The 25,560-nt window shown below is 45.5% G+C and overlaps 1 protein-coding gene across 1 annotated transcript; it reads left to right on the top strand.

The window, feature by feature from the left end:
* The first annotated feature begins 713 nt into the window (after positions 1-713).
* LOC124171173 lies at positions 714-1,604 on the top strand. The gene has a single exon (XM_046550313.1). It carries the CDS (start codon positions 714-716, stop codon positions 1,602-1,604), a length of 891 nt encoding a protein of 296 aa, XP_046406269.1.
* The last annotated feature ends 23,956 nt before the right edge of the window (positions 1,605-25,560 follow it).

The raw sequence follows: 25,560 nt of genomic DNA, 5'->3' as shown, positions 1-25,560 counted from the left end.
CATACTATTAAGAATGTAAAGCAAGCCAAGCCGGATAAGGCTACCAAGCCGGCAACGAAGAAGGGCACACCGCCGGAAAAAACGATGCTAGTCAGGGCTCTTCAAAGAAGAACCCAACCACAACACCCACCGTGGCCACGCAAAGCAGGCGTGGAAAATCCCAGTCCCCGGGTCCATCTGGTTCGCGCACGCGTAGCCAACCAGAGTCTATGGAAGAAGACGAATATATTTCCGAGTCAGAAATCATCCGGGCGAAGGCTAAGGAGAGAAGACGCATTAAGCGTTGACTCTCCCTCTGGCAGTTTTAAATTAATTTTGTAAGAGCAGTTTCATTTAGATTATTATAAGGTGCGAGACGACGAGGGTCGCCTCGAACGGACTTCCTCTGAGACCCAGCCATTAGGCACGTTCCTGCTGTCATCGGAAGAGTCGCCTGACAAACGATCCCTTCGGTGACTCCAGGGCGTGGGCTTGTGGCTGCTAGGGTCGGCAGTTGGTGTTGTGCAGCGAAACAAGGTGTATGGCTTGGGACTGAATAAAGGAAGTTGCTTGTGTGACAGAATTTGGACTTGTTCACTGCTTTGTTTCCCCCGAACCCCTTTATCGTCGGAGAAGACGACTTACATCTGGTGTCCGAAGTGGGGGATCTTTGCTAAATTCTAGGGGAAGCAACTGGATATCAAGTCACAAACAAAGGTGGAGAACAATCTAGAATGACGGGTCGGATCAGCTTATCGGGCCGCAAGATGAACCTCCAGCAGGCGGTGGATGAGCTATCCGCGCAACTGCGGATTCTCAAGGAAGAAAACGAAGGTTTTCGGGCCCGTGCGGATAACACAAAGGGGGAAGGACAAATCACGGGGAAGTCATTCTCAATGGTATCCTCCATTGAGTATTTCTCTGGCGCCGCGGGGGAGAACGTGGAGACGTTCTTCTCGCAAGTGGAGCAGGTGGCGAAACTTAGTGGTTGGAGCGACGACGACAAGCTAAGTGTGATCACCTTACGCACCCGCGGGGGGGCACTAGAGCACCTGCGGGCGAAGGAGAGAGCAGGGGCTGTTAAAACATATGATGACGCTCGGAAGTCTCTGTTAGAAAGGTACCGGGGGGTTAAAAACCGACGGTTCTACAGAGAGATGCTTGCTTGCGTCCGCATGGCACCCAGGGAGCGGATCGAGGAATTTGCGGACCGCATTCGTGAATTGAACAGCCACACGTGGAAGGAGGAGGAAGATGCCGCAGCGGCCGCGATACGCCAATCCGAATCGGATGAAAGGGCTTTGGACGCGTTTTTAAACGGCCTGCCGGGCAGAGTGGGGGAACATACGCGTCTTGCGATGCCGGAAACCTTCGACGCAGCCGTTAATGTGGCCGTGCGTATACGCGAGGCAGAGAGGAGGGCTCATCCGGAGACGGAAGAGAGAAACGTTTTCACGATGCGTGAGGGAGTCTGTCATGCTTGTGGGCAACCCGGCCACTTTGCGAGAGAGTGTGCAAACAGGGGTGGAATGCGGTGCTTTAATTGCGGTGGACAAGGACATTGGGCGAGGAATTGCCGAGTGGGGGGGCGGATGCGCGTCGGGGGGCGCGTTGAGCGTCTTTAAACGGTTCCGGGGCCGAGCAGGCCGCCCGCCAAGGCCCCCGGTAAAGACTTTGATTCCATGTGTGCACCGTGAAGGGGGAATGGAGGACTTAGCGGTGATTGTCACGTGTGAATATAAGAGGCGGCGTATGTTAGTGGACACTGGGGCCCAGGTGAGTCTAGTGACTAAGGAGTGCTGTGGGGGACAAGTTCCACGTAGGTCTCGTTTTAGGATAAAGGGTCTGACGGGTAGATGTATTTGGAATTACGGAGAGGTAGTGCTTCCGGTATGGTTCGGAAGCGATGTGCATAATCTTCGGGCCCAAGTAGTGGACACCTTGGGCGGGTATGAAGGCCTTATTGGTATTGACTTCCTTCGTGAATCGGGGGCCGTTATTGACGTGAAAAAGGGGGAACTCTCAATTGGGGGGTCAATAATTCCCTTGACCGAGAGAGGGAGAGCGAGATCCGGAGAATTCGCACTGCGGTCAGAGGAGGCATTTGGAGAGGGGCCGGGATGTGCGGTGACGACCATGAGAGGATTTACGTCGGGGGGCGTGGCTTCCACCGCCAGAGGGGGCGGACCCGGAATTATGTCATGGGAATGACCGAGGGACGTGTCGACAGCCGGCCCGGAAGGGAAGCCAGAGGTCGCCGAGAGAAATTTTGACAGCCCTGGGGCGGGAAAACCAAGGAGGAGAGCTAGGCGGCAGCGCGGAAGGAAGCGGCGGAGGGCGGGCGGAATGGCTATCCTACCGACGGACTCTTCGGTGGGACAGGCGGAGGGGTTGGAGGGGCTGGAGGGGCCTGATTTCGTGGGTCATGAGGGACCTTGGAGCCGCCGGCCACGTGTGGATGTGCCGGTTCGACTCCCAGCGGCGGAAGTAATCCCAGCCCGTTCATCGAAGCTCGTATCCCTCCCCTTACCCGGGCGGGAGTGGACGGAGGGAGAAGAGTGCGTGTTGGAGCCGGCTCTCGAGATGGAGGAGTGTTTAGTTGCCCGGTGTTTGTGTCGAGTGGACGGGGGAGGAAGCGCGAAGGTGCGCGTGAGTAATTATGGGGAGTCGACAGTAAATCTATGCAAGGGCACAGTGGTGGCGACAGTGAGCGATGTAGATTTTGTTTCAAATGAAAGATTCTGCGGGGATGATGTTGAGGGTGCATGCGATAGGAATGTGCGCTCTGTGGAGAGTACGAGTCTGTGCGAGCTTTCGGATAGTGACATTGAAGGGAAATTGACGCACCTGAATGTGGGGGAAAAAGCTGTTATGCATCCCCTAATAGGAAGGTACAGGCATTTGTTCTCATTAACGGTTACACCCCCTGCGACCCACTTGGTAGAGCATCATATTCCTACAGGTGACGCCCGTCCCATTTATCGGAGACCCTATCGCACTCCGCATCATCTAAAGCCTTTAGTGGAAAATTTTGTGAAGGAACAGTTGGAAGGGGGAATAATATCGCCTAGTCACAGCCCTTGGGCCTCACCCGTTGTGATCGTGCCAAAGAAATCTGAGGACGGAAAGCCTAAGTACCGGTTCTGCATAGACTACCGTGCTTTAAATGCAATTACTAAACCGGATGTATACCCACTTCCAAACATTACGGAAACCTTGGACTATTTGGGGGGGTGTAGGTATTTCTCGACCCTCGATCTAACGGCAGGTTATCACCAAATTCCCATGGCCCCTGAGTCACGCGAGAAGACTGCCTTTATTGTAAATAGCGGATTATACGAATACCAACGTATGCCAATGGGACTAAGAAACGCGCCAAGTGTATTCCAACGTATGATGGACGGAGTCTTCAGGGGAATGACCCCCACAGAGTGCTTGGTGTATCTCGATGACGTTATTGTATTTGGCGGGTCGATTGAAGAGCATGCAGCGCGGCTGGGCCGAGTGTTTGAGAGGCTCGAGTCGGCCAGGTTGTCCTTGAAATTGACAAAATGTCACTTTGCCCTTTCTCAAGTAAGCTATCTAGGCCACATTATCAGCGGAAAGGGAATTCAACCGGACCCAAGTAAGATTTCGGCGGTAATGGACTTCCCCACTCCCAAGACGGTAAAGGAGACACAATCGTTTTTAGGAATGACTAATTATTACCGTCGATTTATTAAAGATTATGCCATTCTCGCTCGCCCGCTTACAATGTTACTGAAAAAGGGAACTGCATTCGTTTGGGCTCCGGAGTGCGACGAAGCAGTGGAAGGGCTAAAACGGGCGTTGACGAGCAGCCCAGTGTTGGTATATCCAGATTTCTCCTTGCCTTTCATCATAGCGACGGATGCAAGTAATTTCGCGATAGGTGCCGTCCTATCACAGGTGGTCAATAATGAGGAGCACCCGGTCGCATTCGCATCGAGGCAATTAAAGAAACCGGAAGTGAATTATACGACGACGGAGAAGGAACTTTTGGCCATTACGTGGGCGGTGGGACACTTCCGGTGTTACATCTACGGCCGGAAATTTACCATTTTGACAGACCACGCCGCGCTCACTTGGCTTTTTGGATTAAAGGACCCCAGTAGCAGGTTAATGAGATGGACTTTGAAATTGAGCGAGTACGATTAAAAAGTAATTCATAAACCTGGTAAGACCCATGCAAATGCGGATGCCTTAAGCAGGAAGATTCACCAAGTATCCGTGGAAGAGGTTATAGATTTTCGGAAGGAGCAGGAAAAAGATTCCGAGTGTATTGAATGGAAAGGAAGAGAGGGACTCGTGGTCGATGGGGGTATACTATGGAAGGAAACTATAATGGGAAAAAGAGTAGTAGTGCCTCGCAGCTGCCGAGAGAAAGTGCTCCGTCAGTGCCACGACCATATACTGTCAGGACATTTAGGTGTACAGGCAACAGGAAGTAGGGTTAAAAGGGACTTTTGGTGGCCATCCTATTCGCGAGATGTCAAGAAGTATGTAAAGGGCTGCATTGCCTGTAGTCAGAGGAGCCCTTATGGTAGGTGCAAGGCCCCATTACAAGCACTACCAGCAGCGAATAGGCCTTTCGAGTTTATTGCAATAGACATTGTGGGTCCCCTTCCGAAGACAGAGGAGGGTTATAGGTATATCTTGTCGATACTTGATCATTTCTCGAGATATTTAGTGATGGTACCATTAACAGATCAGAAATCTGAATCCGTTTCAGTGGCACTAGTGAAGCAGTGGATACTGAGGTTCGGAGTGCCGGAAACACTTCTTACTGATCAGGGAACTAATTTCATGTCAGAACTTTTTAGACAGGTCTGTAAGTTGTTACGAATAAATCAGTTGAGGACGTCACCCTTCCACCCAGAATGCAACGGGCGAGTGGAGAAAGTTCATAGAACTATTGCGCAGATCCTCAGTCATTATGTCAATGTAAGAAACAACGATTGGGGGCGCCATATTGACTTTGCCGTCGCGAGCTACAACTGTAGTTATCATCGTAGCACAGGTTTCACCCCTCATGAATTGGTATTTGGACGTCAAATGGTATCGCCTTTCCAATGCGTCGAAGATGGCGTGTTAGAAAAAGAGCACCCTGGGGTGTCTGGGTTAAGGGATAGATTAAAGGAAATGTGGTTAAAGTGTGCGAACAATGATCGCATAGCAGAAAGGAAACGGCGAGAGGCCGTGAAGGGGAAGGGTAAGCGTTGGCAATACAAGGAAGGAGATTACGTATTTCTAAGTGATCCCTGTATGAAGGTAGGGCAAGTGAAGAAATTTCACAAACCATGGAAGGGCCCATACCGCATATCAAAAGTGTTGTCGACATGCAACCTAGTGCTGGAGCTCCCATTCCGCAGCGTATTGGTACACAGGAATCGCATTAAACCCTATTTTGGCCCCATTCCCCCTCCTAGTTTAGGAACAGCTGATCGCAGGCCAGGCAGGCCGAGGAAGGAGCGGGCATCGCCGCCCTCCCAGCCGTCCGAAGACGCCGCTGTTACTTCTGAGGCCGAATGGGAGTGCGAGGGAGTGGGCGTGGTCGCCCCGGCCGTCGGGTCCGACGATGGGTGGGACACAGCTGAGGAGGAATCATCGTGCAGCACGGAGCCTCCCTACATCCCTCCCCCCCAAGTGCATCCATTGCCGGCCGAACGTTCTCCCTACTACCTCAGATCGTCGGAGCCAAGTGTTGACCCTCCTCCCTCCCCCCTTCCTGAGTCGGCGGGAGACCCCTCAGTGTCCCCTCCGCCCCCACAGCCTTCGCCGTTGGGATGCTCCCCTTATTTCCTTCGTCCACGGGCAGCTCGACCGTCGGTGGAGGGGGTGTAATTTGGGCAGTGATGTTGGAAGAGGGTGGTGGCTGGAGGAAACGTAGAACCCAAGAGCTATCGCTGTGTCTGGTTTATGTCTCTCATTTGTTTTAATTTTTGTAATTTCTTTTAATTTGGATTATTTTGGGTTTGGGACATGTACTTATTATATTCTGGATGGGTTGATTTCTTTGGTTTAATTGCTTCGGGAGTGTTAGCAACTCACTTTGGGGGGGATGTGGATGTAAGAGCAGTTTCATTTAGATTATTATAAGGTGCGAGACGACGAGGGTCGCCTCGAACGGACTTCCTCTGAGACCCAGCCATTAGGCACGTTCCTGCTGTCATCGGAAGAGTCGCCTGACAAACGATCCCTTCGGTGACTCCAGGGCGTGGGCTTGTGGCTGCTAGGGTCGGCAGTTGGTGTTGTGCAGCGAAACAAGGTGTATGGCTTGGGACTGAATAAAGGAAGTTGCTTGTGTGACAGAATTTGGACTTGTTCACTGCTTTGTTTCCCCCGAACCCCTTTATCGTCGGCGAAGACGACTTACAATTTATCTATTTATTTATTTATTTTTATCAATTTTTAATGGCTTTTATCATACAGTGGAACTGTAACGGTTTTTATCCGCCTAAGGAGGAGCTAGAAATTTAAATCAGAGATTTTAACCCGTCCTGTATATGTTTGCAGAAAACACATTTTAAGGACACGGACAAGGGATATTTAAAACATTTTAACGCCCATGGTGGAGTTTAGGTTTTTGTTCGGGAGGCACTTTACACCTCCAGAATAAATCTTAACACACCGTTCCAAGCGGTAGCGGTGACGGTGCACGCTCCCGAGGCGATAACGGTGTGCAACGTTTACCTGCCGGAGGGTGCACCCGTCACACGTTTTAAACTAGAATCCCTTGTTCACCAGCTACCTCAGCCTTTTATTTTACTCGGAGATTTTAATGCTCACGATCGGCTATGGGGAAGCACCCCGGGACAGTGCAACTGTAGGGGACGTATTTTATCAAGTTTTATTAGTGATTTTAACCTATTTTTACTCAATAACGGCGAGAAAACCCGTTTTAACTCTTTTAGCGGCGATTTCTCCTCCATTGACTTGTGTATTTTATCGACTAGTTTGGTCAACAAAATTTCATTTCGCGTTCACGACGACCTTAGTGGAAGCGACCATTTCCCTATTTTACTCTCCAAGGACCGACAATTTAACCCTGATTTTATCAGACCGGGCAGCTGGGTTATCCAGAAAGCCGACTGGTATAGTTTTAAAGAAATTTTTAAGTATATATGTGATGAAAACCGCGATAGCGTCTCCAATGTCAAATGTTTAACGGCAGCTATCATCAACGCGGCGGACATAAGTGTGCCACGGTCTCGGGGCATTACGTCGAGGCCTGCCGCTCCATGGTGGAACGATTAATGCGCCAAGGCTATCCGTCTTCGTAAGAAGGCGTTGAGAATTTTCAACAAGTATCCCACGGCCAATAACCTGTCCGCTTTCCGACGCCTAAGAGCGAAAGCCCGCCAAGTTGTGAAAGAGGCAAAGAAGAACTCTTGGATGAAATACGTCTAGTATTAATATTAGGACACCACTAGATCAGGTATGGCGTAAAGTGAAGCAAATTTCGGGTAGCCGTCAGCAATGTGGGGTCTCCTACTTGAAAGTCAACGGAACAACCATAACTTCACTCCCTGTCATCGGCGACATCTTCGGCCAGCTACTCACCAAAACAAGCAGCGACGAAAGCTACGACCCATCTTTTCGCTTTTTCAAGCGGCGCCTAGAAGCCATCCCTATTTGTTTTAAGGAGACGTGCATGACGGCAGATTACAACATTCCGTTTTCTATGTGGGAGTTGCGTTCTGCCATCCACGAATCACATGATACCTCTCCAGGACCAGACGAAATCCACAATGGCTTTCTTCGCAACCTCCCGGAATCCGCGTTGCTGGAAGTCCTGCGAACCTATAATCAACTATGGGTGGCAGGCACTTTTCCTTCATCCTGGCGGGAGAGTGTCATCATCCCCATACCCAAGCATGGGAAAGATAGGACTAACCCAAATTCTTACCGTCCGATCTCACTCACCAGCTGCTTATGCAAGCTCATGGAGAGAATGGTTAATCGGAGGCTCATTTGGTGGTTGGAACGCCGAAACCTTCTCTGCAATATTCAAAGTGGATTTAGAAGGGGCCGCTCCACCTTGGACCACTTGGTGAGGATCGAGAATTATATCCAAGAAGCCTTCATCCTCCGCCAACACGTGGTTGGGGTTTTCTTCGACATAGAGAAGGCCTACGATCGGGTTTGGCGCAGAAAAATCTTACGCACTCTGCATGATTGGGGTTTTAGGGGTAACTTACCAACTTTTATTCAAAAATTTTTAAAAAACCGTATTTTTAAAGTAAGGACGGGGCAGTTCCTAACGCGTCCCTACCCTCTCGACAACGGAGTCCCCCAGGGGTCCGTCTTGAGCGTGACGCTTTTCGCTATTGCGATCAACGACGTAGCTAAATACATCCAGACGCCGATAATGGCCACTATTCGTTGATGACCTGGCGATATTCTGCAGGTCATCTAGAGTGGCCAACATATCGAGATTGATCCAACTCACGTTGAACAGATTAGACCAATGGACCCATAGTAGCGGTTTTAGATTTTCAACTGAGAAAACCAAATGCGTTCACTTCCACCGTGTCAGAGGCGTCCACCTTCCTCCTACACTTCGTCTTAGCGGAAGAAATCTCCCATTTGTGGAGTCAATCCGTTTTCTGGGGCTAACATTGGATCAAAGACTCAACTGGCGAGATCACATCAATAATCTGAAGGCAAGTTGTTCTAAGTCTATAAATATTTTAAAGTTTTTGAGTCACATATCGTGGGGAGCAGACCGTACCACCCTGCTCCTACTATATCGCACATTGGTGCGGTCTAGAATAGACTACGGCTCCTTTGTTTATGCATCTGCCCGCCCATCGTATCTACGAGCGTTAAATTCTTCGCACAACGCCGCGCTACGACTCTGCACTGGGGCCTTTCGAACCAGCCCAGTTCCAAGCATCCACTCTGACGCAGGAGAACCTCCCTTGTACTACCGTAGGACATGGCTGCTTTGCAGTTACGTATCCAAAATTTTATCTATGACGAGTCACCCATGCTACGACATACTTTTTAAACCTCGGCTTTTAAATGTTTTTAATCGAAGGTCTAGGGCAACGAGACCTGTAAGTATTCGTTGTAATGATTTTATTCTAGGATGTGATTTTAAACTACCAGACGTATACCCTGTTGCGTACTCAGCTTACGCACCTTGGTTGACTCCCATTCCTACAGTTAATGTCTTTACTATCTCGGCCAAAATCCTCCACTACTCCCTTGGAATACCAACGTGAGTATTTTAAGTTTCGGTGGAACCACTCCAATTTAATCCCCATTTACACGGACGGATCGAAATGTAACTCTGCCTGTGCATGTGCAGCGTTCTCTCCTCTACATGGAGCCATTAAGGCGAAGCTGCATCCACTGTGCAGCATTTATACGGCGGAACTCTTCGCAATTAAAATGGCTTTGGAAGCCTTGAGTGACGAAAATGGCTCATTTGTCATATGCACCGACTCCCTTAGCTCCTTACAATCCATTTCTGGCTTCTTACCCATGCATCCAGTTGTTCAACACATTCATGCCACGCTGCTGACTCTCATGAACAAGGGAATAAGTGTTTGCTTTCTTTGGGTTCCGGGACATGCGGGGATACGTGGAAACGAAAAAGCAGATTTGTTGGCCAAGGAAGCTCTTACTAACGAAGAGATTAAATCAACGCTAGTTCCGTACGAAGACCTAAGATTGTCACTAAAAAATGTTGTACTTGAACAGTGGAGGGAGTCGTGGAGGACTTTGAATAGCAATAAACTGCGAAGCATCAAACATACAACGTCAGCTTGGCCTTCCTCTACCAGGATCAATCGAAGGGAGGAAGTAGTTATCACTCGTTTGAGGATAGGGCACTGCCCTCTGACTCATGCCTTCCTTTTTACCGAAGAGAAGCAAGCTCCTCAATGTGACGAGTGTAGGTGCCCTTTAAGCATCCGACATATCTTGACAGAGTGCGACAAATACCGTGATGCGCGGACACGGTTCCATCCGGATGGGGACCTAGAATCTATTCTAGGAGACCACCCCACCAATCTAAGTAGTACAATTTTGTTTCTCAAGGAAATAGGTCTTTTCAACAAAATTTAAAAGCTTCCCTCTATTTCATGCTAAAAATTGCGTAGTAAATATCCATTTATAATGAGTGTTGAATCAAACGATTTAGTAGTGGTGCAAAATGACCTTGCCGTCGACGTACCCTTTATCTCAATTCTACTACTACTATGGTTAACAGACGCCTGGTTTGGTATCTGGAAAGCCGAGACCTTCTCTCCAAAATCCAATGTGGTTTTCGCCGCAACCGATCGACAACGGATCATCTCGTCAGAAGCACCAACTTCATACACGAAGCCTTTTTGCTCCAACAGCACGTCATAGCAGTATTTTTCGATATAGAAAAAGCTTATGACCGATTATGGCGACACAAAGTTTTAAAAACTCTGCATGAATGGGGTTTTAGGGGCAACCTTTTAACTTTTATCAGGAATTTCCTAGAAGAACGGGTCTTTAGAGTTAGGGTCCACATCATCCTGTCAAGCTCCCGCACCCAAGAAAATGGGGTCCCTCAAGGTTGTATTTTAAGCGTCATGCTGTTTGCTATCGCAATTAACAGCATTGAGGAATGCATAATACCTCCGGTAATTGGATCCTTATTCGTTGATGACTTGGCAGTTTTTTGCCGGGCATCCACGCTCCATTCCGCTACGAGGCAAATTCTGATGACTCTCAATCGGATCGATAAGTGGTCCAACTGCAATGGTCTTCGATTCTCGACTGAGAAGACAAAATGCATGCACTTTTACCGAATACGTGGAATATTCCTTTTACCATCCTTGTTCCTCGGCAGAAAGAAGCTACCTTTTGTGCAGACGACTCGTTTTTTAGGGCTGACATTTGGCTTTCGGTTGAATTGGCGCGACCACATTTCTATTGTCCGGGGCAAATGTTTTAAAAATTTGAACGTAATGAGAGTTTTAGCAAGTACGATGCTCATGTTGTATAGAGCTTTGGTGAGGTCTAAACTTGAGTATGGTTCGGTTGCCTACTCTTCGACCCGAGAGTCCTATTTAAGACCTTTGACGATAGTACACAATGCTGGCCTCCGGCTGGCCACTGGTGCGTTCAGGACCAGCCCGATTACTAGTATTTACGCTGACTGTGGAGAACCACCGTTATCCATCCGGAGAAATATTTTAATGTGCAATTATGCTGCCAAAATTTTATCATTAAAAGATCACCCTTGTTTTAATGCAATTTTTAAACCTAGATTTATGGATTTTTTAACCGTTGGACAAGATCTACGAAGCCTTTAGGCGTGCGATTTCGTAATTTTATGAATGAAGCTGAGTTTCGGCTACCTGACATCATCCTCCAAGGATGCTCAGCTAACCCGCCGTGGGTCATTCCACGACCAGACGTTATTTTTTCTTTAGCGCGGGGAGCTAAGTCCTCCACTTTGGATTTGGAGTATAAGCTCCTTTTTAAAGAAGTCCTCGACCGCAAACCGTGGCTTATACCCATTTATACTGACGGCTCAAAATCCGAATCAGCTTGTGCCTGCGCCGTAATTCCTTATTTTGGCGGCACGATCCAAGCTAAACTCAACCCGCTCTACAGTATATACGACGCAGAACTTCTTGCCATAAAATATGCTCTGGAAAATATATCTTTACGCAAGTCTTATCTAATCTGCTCAGACTCCCTAAGTGCACTCCGTGCCATTTCAGATTACTACCCCTCTCATCCCTTGGTGCAGTCCATACAAGATACCCTTTACTCTTTGAGCAGGAAGGGCATTACAATTTCTTTCATGTGGATCCCGGAGCATGTCGGAATTCGAGGCAATGAGATAGCGGATGCAGCAGCGAAGAAGGCACTTAGTAAAAGCAGCATCGATTTCGATAGGATCTCCTCGGACGATTTAAAAGCCGCACTGAAGAGAATATGCATGGAGCAATGGCAAGAGATGTGGAATAATATCGCTGGCAATAAACTAAGAAACATCAAAGTAGAGGCGACCGCTTGGTCCACCTCAGCCAGGAATAGTCGTAGGGAAGAGGCTTAGAATTGGTAATACCGCGCTCACACATGCATACCTCTTCACCGAAGAGAAACAACCTCCCCGCTGTGATACCTGTGATTGCATCCTTACTGTGAGACACGTTCTGGAGGAATGCACAAAATTCTCTCTTGAACGCAGGGAACTAGTTGGAAACCAAGATACACGAACCATTCTGGGTAATAATCTGGATAATATTAATAATGTAATGCAATATATCGTCAACACAGGAATAATTAAACTCTTGTGACCTCATACAATGGGATACCCCCTTTTTTGTTGAAAGCGCTTAATAGAACCCCATAAGCTTCCTTAAGGTAAGGGAACTATGAGCGGTGCAAATGACCTTGCTGTCGACGCACCCCAAAAAACGCATCTCTACTACTACTCCGCTTAATCTAGCTAACGCGATCTTTCTCCTGAGGTATTCTTTCATGGTCCCATGGCTGGGGCGGTGATATTTCCCAGTCGTCACCTTCATTTTATAAGAATACCTGGTGTCGTAATCCCAATAATTCTCCAAGAACGTAACCTTAAATTCGGCGTAAGTGGGAGAAATTGGGTCTAGCGAATCACTCCACATTTTTGCTTTGCCTTCCAGCAAATAAATAGCAAGACGGGACTGGTGCTCGGGCAGAGTGTTAGTGAAATTGAAATAGTCCTCCAAATCTCTAATAAAAGCCAAGGGGTGTTCCGATTGCCTTTCTCTAAAAACAGGTTTGGCTATTGGGACAGGAGTCACGGTTTCCCGGAGAGGGACGGGTCGCTCGGTATTTAGCTCGTTGATGCGCCCATTCAACTTGGCTACTTCACATTCAACACGTGGTATAATCCCTTTCAAATCCGCGATTTCGCGTCCTAAGTTCACCGTTACCTCTTCGTGAACATCGGAAATTTCCCTGCGGCATGCATTTATTTCTGTGGTTTTTGCTCGGGACATTGTTTCGAGTTGCCTTTCCAAATTATCATGAACCTTTTTTGTTTCGTGTCGTATCTCGGCACGAACATTTGCAACATCGGAGATAAGGCTTCCAATTTGGCGTTAATACAATTAATACTCTTCTGATGGGACGCCGCGAGGCTAGAGAATTTATTAGTAATCTCGTGTTGGAACGCAATCATCTTCCCTTCTAACTGAGATTGAACGCGATTCAAATTGTCTGGCATTTTCCCTTCCACTGCACTTAAATTATCAGACATTTTTGGACTAGTGCGAGCAAACTGTCGAGTTTGTCCGGGGAAGTGACGGATGGAGGGGAATCTATCGGGGATGAGGCGACGATAGGCGTCTCGTCCTCCACTTCAGTTTTATTCACCACGGAGCTCGTCTCCCCTTGAACAGATAACATCTCAAAATGGCTGGCCAAGGATTTAAACGGGGTCTGCTCATCGCTTTCCAAGTCGCCGTCCGACCGCATTTTGGTCGTCGCGTCACGGTATTTGGTGAATGCTGTCTCCGAATCACTCATCTTAAACAAAATTAATTATCCTCGTCGTTCCTTTTTTTTACTCGCCCGTCTCACACATGAAGTCAACAAATAAATGATAATGACTACAAAGAGAGACATCGGAAAAGAGCACAGAAATGGCCTCTAACTCAAAACAATGAATATAATGTTAAGTTGACGAGTTAACACGCGGCGCGGAGCAAAGTTACCATTCCACTCAAACAGGTATGCGGAGGCCACGCTCCACCAAACAAGAATGACGGCGTCAAATGCGTGATCAGGCAACGGCGTGGTTGCGGTGCCACTAAATATCTCGTCAAACGAAAAATCGGGTAAATTTGTGATCATGCAGGAATGCGTGATCATGCCCCGCGTTGGGCGCCAAAAGATGTGACGAACGGGTTCACGTCTGTGATAAAGTAGAGCAGGAAAAACCTCAGAGCGGGGGCGACGTGAAAACGAGTAAATTTTGGGAAGCGAAACGAACGGGATAATTGGAAGGGGAGGTTTAGGGTAAAGAGACCACACGTATTCATGGGTTGCGAGCACAAGAAATGCGTTTATTCACAAAAGAACGTGATAATTAAAGTTAACACACAAAATATGGGGAGTAGCACTTGAATTGATGTTAGCAGAGCTGGATTGACATGGATCGGATGCAAAATACAAAGAAACCAAAATCAACTTGATAACATCAAACTAAGTTAAAAATGAACTGCGTTTATATATATATAAATAGTTCAAGTTGATATCGATAAACACAGAGACACAAAAAAGAAACACTCGCATTGAATAAATAAACTCGAAGCTATCGAAGCACTTCTGGATTCTTCGTCAGCTGAAGTATATATATATATATATATATATATATATATATATATATATATATATATATATATTATATATATATATAAAATTCCTACCGATTTTCCCCTCCACTACTTGTACTTCCACCAACATCATTTACCTTCTTCACTGTAATTTCTGCCCTGCTTTCTATATTGGCCAATGTACTACCCCTCTCAATCTCAGAATTAACAATCATCGCGCCTCCTGTTGTCCATCTTCCCCCCACTCCTCTCTACCAGTTCCTACACATTGTCTGTCACATGATTCCATTTTCAATCAATGCTACAAAGTATCCATTATTGCCTCCCTCCCTCCCACCGACTCCGCCCTCAACCTCCACACCCTCGAATTGGCTTGCATTTGGCACTTTCAAGCCAATAGCCTTCCAGGTCTGAACGTCTCATCCTAACCCCTATTCCTAACTCCCCCTCCCCATACACCTCTCCCCTTACCCCTCTTCTCCCTCTTCCAACCCTCTCCTTTCCTCACCATTCATACTTCAGCTGACGAAGAAGCCTGAAGTGCTTCGATAGCTTCGACGAGTTTATTTTTTCAATGTGAGTGTTTCTTTTTTGTGTCTCTGTGTTTATCGTTATTAACTTGAACTATTTATATATATATACATATATATATATTGTGACATACCGACCATATGTCACGTATTTTTCCCTCGTTATGTAATGACCCGAGTAGGGGATGATCACATATGTGTGGATGAGCGTGGGTATGTCTGAGTGTGTGCGTAATAGTGTGTCATGCCCCGGGCATGAGGTACAAGTGACTCACAAATGTTCAGTGTTTGGTCAGCTCGGACGGTGGTTGCCCCACCCAACAGTGAGGCCCAAGTGTAACCCCTCTTGTTCCAAAAAAACCCATCCCCTGTGTATCATCCCCCTCCAATATCACTATAAAGCGGCGGACGGAGAGAACCTCCTGGCGAGAAATGCTAGTTTGGTCGACGGGCGAGAAACGCTATCCTGATCGACGCAGAAAGGGATTGATGACGTGCCAGATTGGTCGTCATTTTTCTGGGTGTACCCAAAGAGTGCTGTTAGCGGGACGAGATTGTCTACGGAGGTAGCCAGCAGCGGAGAGCAAGATTGCAGACGAGCGACAGGCAGGACCAACGCCCAGAGGTCGGGAGGAAGACAGCCCCCGATCCCACGGACATTTGGGGTCCAACGTGTCGCATCATCGACGGCTCCTACTGCTCAAGGCTCCGACGAAACCGTAAGAACGTCGCAGTCAGCGACCCGTCCCCGTGCTCGTTCGCCCAGACCCGATTTAATCCCCAAACTGTGTAGCCAAAATATTTGGGTTCTTTCTCTCTATCCCGGTGCGCCGTATCTAATCACCAAACTGTTGACTCCTTGTCAGAAATCTGATTCAGTGTTACCACGAGAGCAGCCTAAAAACTTAATTTGGGCAAATTGTAAACTCGGCCCACGAATTCTACCAATCACAAATTGTTGCTTTTTTGTATTTCTTTTGGAGGGGGGGCAATTGAACCATATCATCTTGTGCACTTTTCGTTCACCTCATTCTCATCAGGGTATTTAATTTCGATAAGTGTGTGTGTATGCTATGTCTGAAGTGGAAAATATATTTTTTTAATGTCTCAAAGTACTCAATAATCGTTCGATCATTCCGTACTCGGGACCATTGATGCCCTCCCCACCCAGTAAATTAGGTGGCGTTTTCATGTTCCGCCCCATATAAATGGCGCCCAACTCGCGGCACGATTGGTAATGCGTATAGTACGCAAAATAAATAAAAGGCGTCTTAACCCTGGCAAGGAACACCTTCACAAGGTTGGCATTGTTTTGTATTTTTAAGGGATATTTTGTTTTATCGAGGTTATTTTTCGCATGCCACTATGGCAGAACTTGGGAATAAAGAATCGGCATTTTCAAAGTATCGGGAGAAGGAAAGCGGAGATGACGAGTCTGATGCGGGCAGCGGTCGGTCGGAAACCAATTGCATAACAACTGGTTTAGCAGGCATGGTGTTGCGTACCCCAAACGAGCGTGAGGTAGCATCATCGACCGCCCGTATTAGTGACCATATGGGGGAGTTATTACCGGAAGATTCGAGGGAGGGAGGGAGTAACCAATAGATGGCACTGAGTGCCATCTATTGGTTACTCTTGTGGGCCAAAGCAAAGGGAGTTTACTGTATATAAACCCCCGCCGAAATCATGGTAAATCTAAGCGTCCTGGTAGCGCAACTGGTAGAGCACCTGGCCGGCAACCAGGAGGTTCTGGGTTCGAGTCCCAGTCAGGCCGCATTTTTACCCTCTGATTTCTGGCTTTTTTCCACCTACCACAGCACCATTGTCCTCGTCCTTTTTCTGTTCCATGTTCCTATCCCTTTCTTTCCTTACCACTGAATTTATATGTATGTTTGCGCTTAAGGCGCCGTGTGAATGAATGAAGTAGTGTATCGGCCATATTGGCTTATTTCACTTGGGCTCAGCGTGCCCCGAAACGCATGTTCCTGTCTCTTTCCTGCTATCGTGTGAGTGTGTACCTTTCCTTTCATCCTTGTGTCCTCGTCCATTCCTTCTCCTGGTGAGTGGTGAGCTGCCCCAGTGCCATCTATTGGTTACTCTTGTGGGCCAAAGTAAAGGGAGTTTACTGTATATAAACCCCCGCCGAAATCATGGTAAATCTAAGCGTCCTGGTAGCGCAACTGGTAGAGCACCTGGCCGGCAACCAGGAGGTTCTGGGTTCGAGTCCCAGTCAGGCCGCATTTTTACCCTCTGATTTCTGGCTTTTTTCCACCTACCACAGCACCATTGTCCTCGTCCTTTTTCTGTTCCATGTTCCTATCCCTTTCTTTCCTTACCACTGAATTTATATGTATATATATATATATATATGTATATATATATATATATATGTGTTACTTATGAAATACACCACAGGTGATATGAATATAAATAAATGCCATGATAGGCCACAAAAACACAGACACAAATAAAAGAGGACTCACACGTTAGTTTCTTTCAAATTTTCGACCTCTTAGGGTCTTCGTCGGGAGGGAGGCAAGAAGAGACTGAGGAGAAGGACAGAGGATGCCTAAAGGCTGAGGAGATTAGGATAAGATAGGGGAAGGGAGAGGATGGGGAATGGGGGATGGGAGAGAGGAGAAGGCTATGGAGATCAGTGGGCCCTGTTAAGGCCAGGCGGGTTGAATGCTTGGTGTAGCCAAATGGAAGACAATTCAAGAGTTTTTAATTCTAGCGGTGAGGCGGAGGGTGGGAGAGAGGCAAGTATTCCTATGTGAAAGCAGTCATCAAATTCTAAATTATGGGAAAAGGCGTGGGTAGGGACAGGAAGCGAAGCAGATTGGGAAGTGGGTTTGCAAGAAGCTCGATGGTTGTTAATCCGTAGGTTGAGTGAGGTGGTGGTTAAACCAATGTAGAAGGCGGGGCAGGAATTACATAAAAGGATATAAATTACATTACTGGTTGTACAGGTGGGGGATGGAGTGGAAGGAAGCGGAAAAGTGAGAAATTTGTTAGGAAGTGACTGGGTAATGAGGATAGCACACGTTTTGCAACGGGGTCGTTGGCAAGGGATAGGTAAAGAGCTAGTACGGGTGGTGAACCTTGAGAGTGGTTTAGTCGTTTTGAGAATGGAAGATAGATTTGGCGGCCGACGGAAGGATAAGGATGGACAGCTAGAGAAGATTTTTCCAGTAGTGACATTGTTAGAAAGAATCGGAAAAAGGCTTTTGATGATTCTGTTCAAAGCCTGCACGCCCGGGAAGTAAGTGGTGGAAAGGGAGAGATGTGTGGTTTGTTTCTTGGTATGAATTTTGGGTTTGTAAGTATTGTGTAGGATTTTCTTGCGCAGAAGGTTCTCAGGATATCCTCTACGAAGAAGGGAGTGGTGAAGATTATTAAGAAAAATGTCCAAGGATTCGGGATTATTGCAAATTCTGTGGCCTCTTACTGAGAGAGAGTAAGGAAGGGATTGTTTAGTGTGTGAGGGGTGACAGCTGTTGAAGTGAAGATATTGTTGTTTGTTAGTAGGTTTAATGTGGACTGAAGTGATGAAACTTTTATTTTCTAGGGAAATGGTAACATCGAGAAATGTTATTCGGGAGGGGGAATGGTTAGAGGTAAAAGATAGTTCGGAGAATTCATTGAGTGCTGAAATGAAAGAGCTCAGTGAGTCTTCTCCATGAGGCCAGAGAAGGAAGATATCATCTATATAGCGAAGCCAAAGTGACGGTTGAAGTGGGTAGGATGATAGGAAGGATTCTTCAAGGAGACCAAGAAATAAATTTGCGTATGAAGGGCTGAATCTGCTTCCCATGGCGCAACCTTTGATCTGTAAATAATGTTTATCGTTGAAGGAGAAGGCGTTTTTAGTGAGGATTAGGTGAGAGAGATCGACTAAAAAGTCAGTGCTGGGTATCTGAGGTGTAGGTCGATTGTCAAGAAAGTGTCGAAGGGAGGCAAGGCCTTCTACATGAGGTATAGAGGTGTATAGTGAGGTCACGTCGATAGTGACCATAATAATGTCTTTATCAACCGGGAGAGAGGTGGAATGGAGGCGATTGAGGAAATGGTACGTATCTTTAATGTAGGAAGGAAGGGAGTGTACAAGAGGCTGAAGATAATAGTCAACAAAGGAAGAGATTCGTTCTGTGGGGGAATTTAAAGAGGAGACGATTGGGCGACCAGGATTGTTGGCCTTGTGAATTTTCGGTAGAATGTAGAAGTGAGGGGTTCGCGGATGGGGTGGAGATAATAAGGAAATGTCACCACTAGAAAGGCCCTCTCTTGGTGCTTTCCTTTTTAAAAAGGATTGGATGTTTCGGTGAAAGGCAGGGTTGAGATCATGCGAGGTAGGTGTGTAGGAAGAGGTGTCAGAGAGTTGTCTTTGGGCTTCGGTTAGATAGTCGGTGGAGTTGAGCACAACAATAGTAGATCCTTTGTCTGAGGAAGTAACGACAATATCAGAATTTTTTCTCAGATTGCTCAGTGCTCTTTTTTCGGTAGTGGAGAGGTTTGTTGGAGGATGAAGAGAGTTAAGAAAAGCGGGGTCCGAAACTTTGGAAAGAAGGAGATTGGTGAATATTTCTACAGGGTGATTGGCGGGAAGAGGTTTCGGTTCGTGAGGCGAAGGAGGTTTGAATTTAGCTAGAGAGGGATGAGAGCAAGGAGTTTGAACAGCGGCCGGAGCCGTTGGAGAGGACTGAGCGTCCCAGAAGAATTTCCATTTCAACCGTCGGCAAAACTTGATAGTGTCGCTTACGAGCATCACAGGATCGACTTTGGGTGTGGGTGAGAAAGATAATCCCTTATCTAGCACGGATATTTCGTCTGGAGTGAGGGAGTAGGAAGATAAGTTGACCACCGTATGCTCCGGAGACTGATTATCTCCAGAAGGGGGAGAGGAGGAGTGGGGGGGAGGAGATAAAACGCGCTGCGGGATCCTCTGTGGAGGAGGCCGGGAGGCTGGGGCAGGAGGGGGAGCAGGGAGGTTGAGAAGAAGTGCAAGGTCAGGTTTATAGAGGTGTAGAGGTGGGCTGGCAGATGGGGGATTTGCAGTGATTAGTGGTAAAGATAGTCCGTTTTGAAAAAAAGAATGGCAGAGGGAAGACAGTTTCTTCAGGGCTTTTTGGGTATATATTCAGGGTTTCTTCAGGGTTTCTTCAGGTATATATATATATATATATTATATACACGTTTGAAATAAACTCACACGAGCATTATAAATAATGTAAAGGAACTTCTTCTTGCCCTGGGGTGGGCACACAAAAAAAACTTAGAAATTGACAGAAAAACGAAAAATAAATTAAAAATGGAGGAACTTACGGGGAAAGGTTGTTTTTACAAATTTTCGATGGGACGCAGCCCATCTTTCTCAAGTGAGAAGAGGAGGGCAGCATATAAGCAGGCCCATTCCCGCATCACAGCATCCAGTAGCCCTGATGATGAGCGCCGAGTCGGAGCTCGAAACGTCGGCCATTATGAAGCCTTTAACCCGGTGGGAAACCCGAGAGAAGTTTACTCAGTTACGATAAAGCCAATTTATTAAATTCCTACTTTAAGAGCGTGTTCACGGAGCCTTCCGAAAACTCACCCGAGACCCATGACAATCCCTGTATACATAAGATGCCAGCTATTGACATTAGTACGCTCGGAATAGACAATATATTGAAATCGCTTAGTCCAAATAAATCACCCGGTCCAGACGAAATCCCTTCTCGCGTATATAAAGAACTAGCCTCAGAAATTGCCCCCTACTTGCAGTTAATATTCAGTAAATCCATCAAGCAACACGAAGTACCTAATGACTGGAAAATCGCTAATGTAACGCCAATATTTAAAAGTGGAGACAAGGAACAGCCATCTAATTACAGGCCGATATTTTTAACGTCCATCTCTTGCAAAGTCCTTGAACACATCGTAGTCAGCTCGGTAATGAAACACCTAGACGCGCAAAACTTATTAATGGGAACTCAACATGGATTCAGGAAAAGCAGATCGTGCGAAACTCAGTTAGCGCTTTTCGCCCACGATATTTTAGTCTCCGGGGAAGACAACATTCCAGTAGACGCGATTTTTCTTGATTTCAAAAAGGCATTTGATAAAGTACCCCACGGAAAGTTAATAATAAAACTGAAATCTTATGGTCTAGAGGAAGATGTCATTTCCTGGATTAGAGAATTTTTGAGCGACCGCGTCCAAAGAGTAGTATTAGACGGTGCAGTCTCCAATGAGGTTAGAGTCACTTCTGGCGTTCCTCAGAGTAGTGTCATTGGCCCACTCCTATTCCTTCTTTATATAAACGACATTGACGAAGTAGTGCAGAGTAAGTTACGATTATTTGCAGACGACGCTGTAGTTTACAGAGAAATCCGTTCCAGCAAAGATATAGATGAACTTACGAATGACCTTGCTGCTATCCAAGCTTGGTGCGATGCTTGGCAGTTAGAATTAAATTTGGAAAAATGCGTCGTAATGAATTTCTGGAAGAAGAATAACTCCCTACAGCGTAACTATATCATTCGGGGCACCCAGTTAAAGGCAGTTGAATCCATGAAATATCTAGGGGTTAGACTCAATAATGATCTATCGTGGAATAAACATATTCGAGAAATAACCGGTCAAGCTAATCGTAAAATGGGTTTTGTTAAAAGAATATTAGGAAAGTGCGACGACAAAGTGAGAGAAATTAGCTACTTTTCCCTCGTTAGACCACATTTGGAATACGCTGCCAGTGTTTGGGACCCTCATGAAAAAGGCTTAATAACAGAGTTAGAACGCGTGCAAAGAAGAGCTGCCAGGTATGTGAAAGGTCGTTACGATAGTCTTGTTAGTGTAACTGACCTCTTAGATAAACTCGGATGGGAATCTCTGTCGGACCGTAGATTGGAAAATAGACTAAACCTTTTAGATAAATTCAAGAGCAGTGTCTTTTCTGACGAAGTTAACCATATCTTTCGGACGCCAACGTACTACGGAAGATCAGATCATATAAATAAAATAAGAGAGATAGATTGCAGAACAGACAGATTCCGAATGTCATTTTTTCCACGATCGATAAGAGATTATAACGGCAGCAATAAAACTCGTAAATAGATTGCATGACTTGTAGTGTAGCCTACTAATCTATGTAAAACTTAATGCATGTTTCTTCATTTTATTATTATTTCTAACAGCATATGGTTGCATAATTTGTTAGTGTACGTGACGCTTTTTGGACCGTGTGGTGTGCATGTGGGAGTCCAATTGCATGCTGCATGCTGGTGATTGATCACCCCCTGCCAAACACCCTAGAGGTGGCTCGCAGGGTATTGTGTAGATGTAGATGTAACAAGATTAACAAGAAGTAAAGAATTTTACCGTACCCGGCAGCGCCTCTTTGAATGAATGGTCATTAATGGCGTGCATTTTTGTCAGCACTTAAGATTCCTTATATACAAAGAACTTTACCGCAATTTTATTTCATTTCTCTGGAGAAAATACGTAAAGGGACTCGCAGTCACCGTTTAAAACTCACACAACCTATCCACCTTTCGGGTGTTTTTTGACTTTTTGAAGTAGTTCGACTGCTTTAACCCTTCAATATCCGACTTAGGGAATAATTGACCCTTTATCTCGAAGCAGGTTATCTAATCGGAGACTATGTGGAACTGAAGGTAAATTAACTGAGGCCTTGGCGTGCAAATGAGCGGTACCAGATGGCAAAATCATGCTCGTAACTCATTCAAACAGCCCACTACTTAGCCCATTCCAAAGCGCTGTTACCATTTTCCGGTGGTCTACAGCCACGTGTTTAGCAAAGTTAACAAAATCGTTATTTTTCATCGCAGAATCACGCTTCAAAGACGTACTTGATCGCACGATTGACAGGAGTACTATGCAAACAGTCATTTTTTGATTATTGGATTGATTGATTGATTTCCAAATTGCAGTCATAGCGGTCACTTTTTGGGAGGGAGGCCCCCCGCTGGGAGGGTCCAAGACACGGGCCAGCGAGGTCGAACGCGTCGAGGAAAGGGTTGAGGATTAAGGACCCTACAGAGGGTGTACCACGCCCATCTTCGGACTACCTGCTCCATGTCCCCACCAAACGCACCTTAACCATAAATATTTTAATAAAATCTAGTTATGCTTACTCTTTGTACGAAGACACCATATGCAGTGGCTCTCTTTCTACATAAGTTTTGGAATTAAATGAAACAGTAGTGGTGCGAAATGACCTAGCCGTCGATGCACCCTAAACTTAAATACCACTACTACTCTTCTAGGTCTTCTTCGCCTATTTCGTGAATATAGTCCTTTTTTGTGTTTTCATCTAATTTGGGACAGTGTGTGAGGGTAGGGGAGAGAGAGTCATTCCACTCCTCGTATTTGTCGTATTGTTTTTTGAAGTGTTCAGCTGCAGATTCTAGAATAGTTCTCCCATCTCCATTTGCGGTTATTTGTTCTTGGGTGGTAATGTTTTTGTATTCAATTAGTTTTTTTAAGGTTGCTAAGGAGACTGGTCCGAGGGTTTTTCCGTGTATCTCCCTCTGCCATTTCCTCGGGGCGTATTTTCGATTTCTAAGTGTCTTATGTGACATCTTGACAACTTCAGACATGATTTACACGTTTTTGGCTGAAAAAAATCCCTATTCCGCGTCATTTATCGCATGCATAGCGTAGAATGAGATTGTGTTGCGGGTTGCCTACCCACAAAACTGCTTTCTGGGACACGATAAAAGGCCATTTTCTCGATAAGTAAAAGGAATAGAGCTGGCGTATTTGGTCTAAAATATCAAGGAAAGACAAATGTTATACATTATTGGAAAAAATGAGTGCTTGCTAGAACCAAATTTAAATTATTTACATTTTTAACGTTTTTCGTTAAAAACTTCGAAATTTCAAGACAAAATGGCGAGCAGAAGATATTAATCGATTTTGTAAAAAAATAATATCTTTAATACCCACCCGGGTACGCAGCTTTTGCCGGGTATTACGATTCGCTCCTTAAAAAAGTGGCACCCTAGTGTACGATGGGAACATGGGTGGTAGCGACCTCATGGACAGAAGGATAAATCGCTACTGGGCATGTGGGCATATCGCAACTAGAGGTAAGGAGGATTATTGCTCAAGTATACCTAGTTAAGTACGGAACTCGCTCACATCAGCGACTCCGGATAGGGGAATATAACGGACGCCTTGCAAGAAATATTATTCGATACGATGACGTAAACCACCTTGTTATTCCCACTCAAAAAAGGAGTGGGAGAAAATGTGCTGGGAATTATTGCACGTCTCAAACAATGATCGAATGTAAGAAATGTAATGTGGGTCTTCGTGTACAATTTTTCGCTCCCTGCCATTCAAAATCTGATGCGTAATGAATAAAGTTAATTGAGGTTTTGTCATAGTGGATGACGCTTGATTCTTCCCGAAATACCTTTAGGAGCGAAGAGACCGCGCTGTGCCTGATGGCATAGGCATGTAACTCTGGTTCGATGAAATATTTCGGGGAAAAATTTTAGGCCCATTCTTCATTGCTCATATGAATCATATTTTATAAAAATGAGCTATGTTTGATTTTAAAAACTTTTGATTTCGAGTCGAGAATTGAGTCCCGTTGAAAACTGCTCGCGTGTATTGAGTCGTCTTCTGTCATGGTACCCAACTCCTGGACCAGGCAGTACAGCAATGCTTGCTCCTACATATTCTCATTATTGCAATCCCCTGGTGAACTTTCTATTTTTTATGCTTAGCTGGATGTAAAAGGGAAAATATGGTGAGCAACTTAGATGATAATTGTGTCAGATTTAGATTTAGAAAAGATATTTATTGTTCTATCACTCTTGTCCTCTAAGAACAAATACAATTTACTGATGCAAAATCATAGAGTAGATTTAAAGATTAAATTAATTAAAAATAAAAGCATGAAATCGACTCAACTTACTCATTGTGAGCGATAAACTAACAGGAAAATATAACAAAAGAGTTCCATTTTACAAAGAAATCATATCATCACTACTCTAAAACAACAACAACATTATAATGAGAAAAACATATGATACACAATGTTCCAGCGACAAGTCACAGAACCAACGAGGGAGAAGTTTTAGGAATAGCGATAAGTAACTTGATGAAAATAACAAACAACCAAAGAAATGTAAGAGATACACGTTTTTCTTCAAGTAATAAATAAGTTATTATGGGGAATAAAGTAATAAGCTATAAACGTTTGCCTTGAACGATTTCAAAAACCGAGTACATATTTTTAACATAATATGGTAGGTTATTCTAGAGATTGGATTCTACAACCTGGAATGACTTCTGGAAAGAAGTTGTGCGATGAGCGGGATAATAGATGAAGTTAGCATCTGATCTTATAGTCATAGTAGTATTTTTAGGCTTAGTTTTGAACATGTTACGTAAATACTCTATATTTTTATAAAGAAACTATAAGTAAAGGAATGCAGCGAGGAAATATTTTCGTCGTTTTTCAGTAGAAAGCCATCCAATTCCATTGAGGTGTGGCGATATATGTACTTCTCTTCGAAGGTTGAACACAAATCTTGCAGAGGAATTTAATTGGCGTTGAAGTATTAAATCAAGTTCATCTGGGATATCATTATAAACTAAACAGCAGTTAAAGAAATGCGAAAAAACTATGGAGGATATTAAAATTTTTCGGGTTTCAGTAGGTAACAGTTCTTTGCTTAGTTTTAATCGATACACAA

This window comes from Ischnura elegans, chromosome X, assembly GCF_921293095.1.
Source record: "Ischnura elegans chromosome X, ioIscEleg1.1, whole genome shotgun sequence".
NCBI lineage: Eukaryota > Metazoa > Arthropoda > Insecta > Odonata > Coenagrionidae > Ischnura > Ischnura elegans.
The sequence above is the reverse complement of the archived record's forward strand: the minus strand, read 5'-3'. Positions and strand labels throughout refer to the sequence as shown.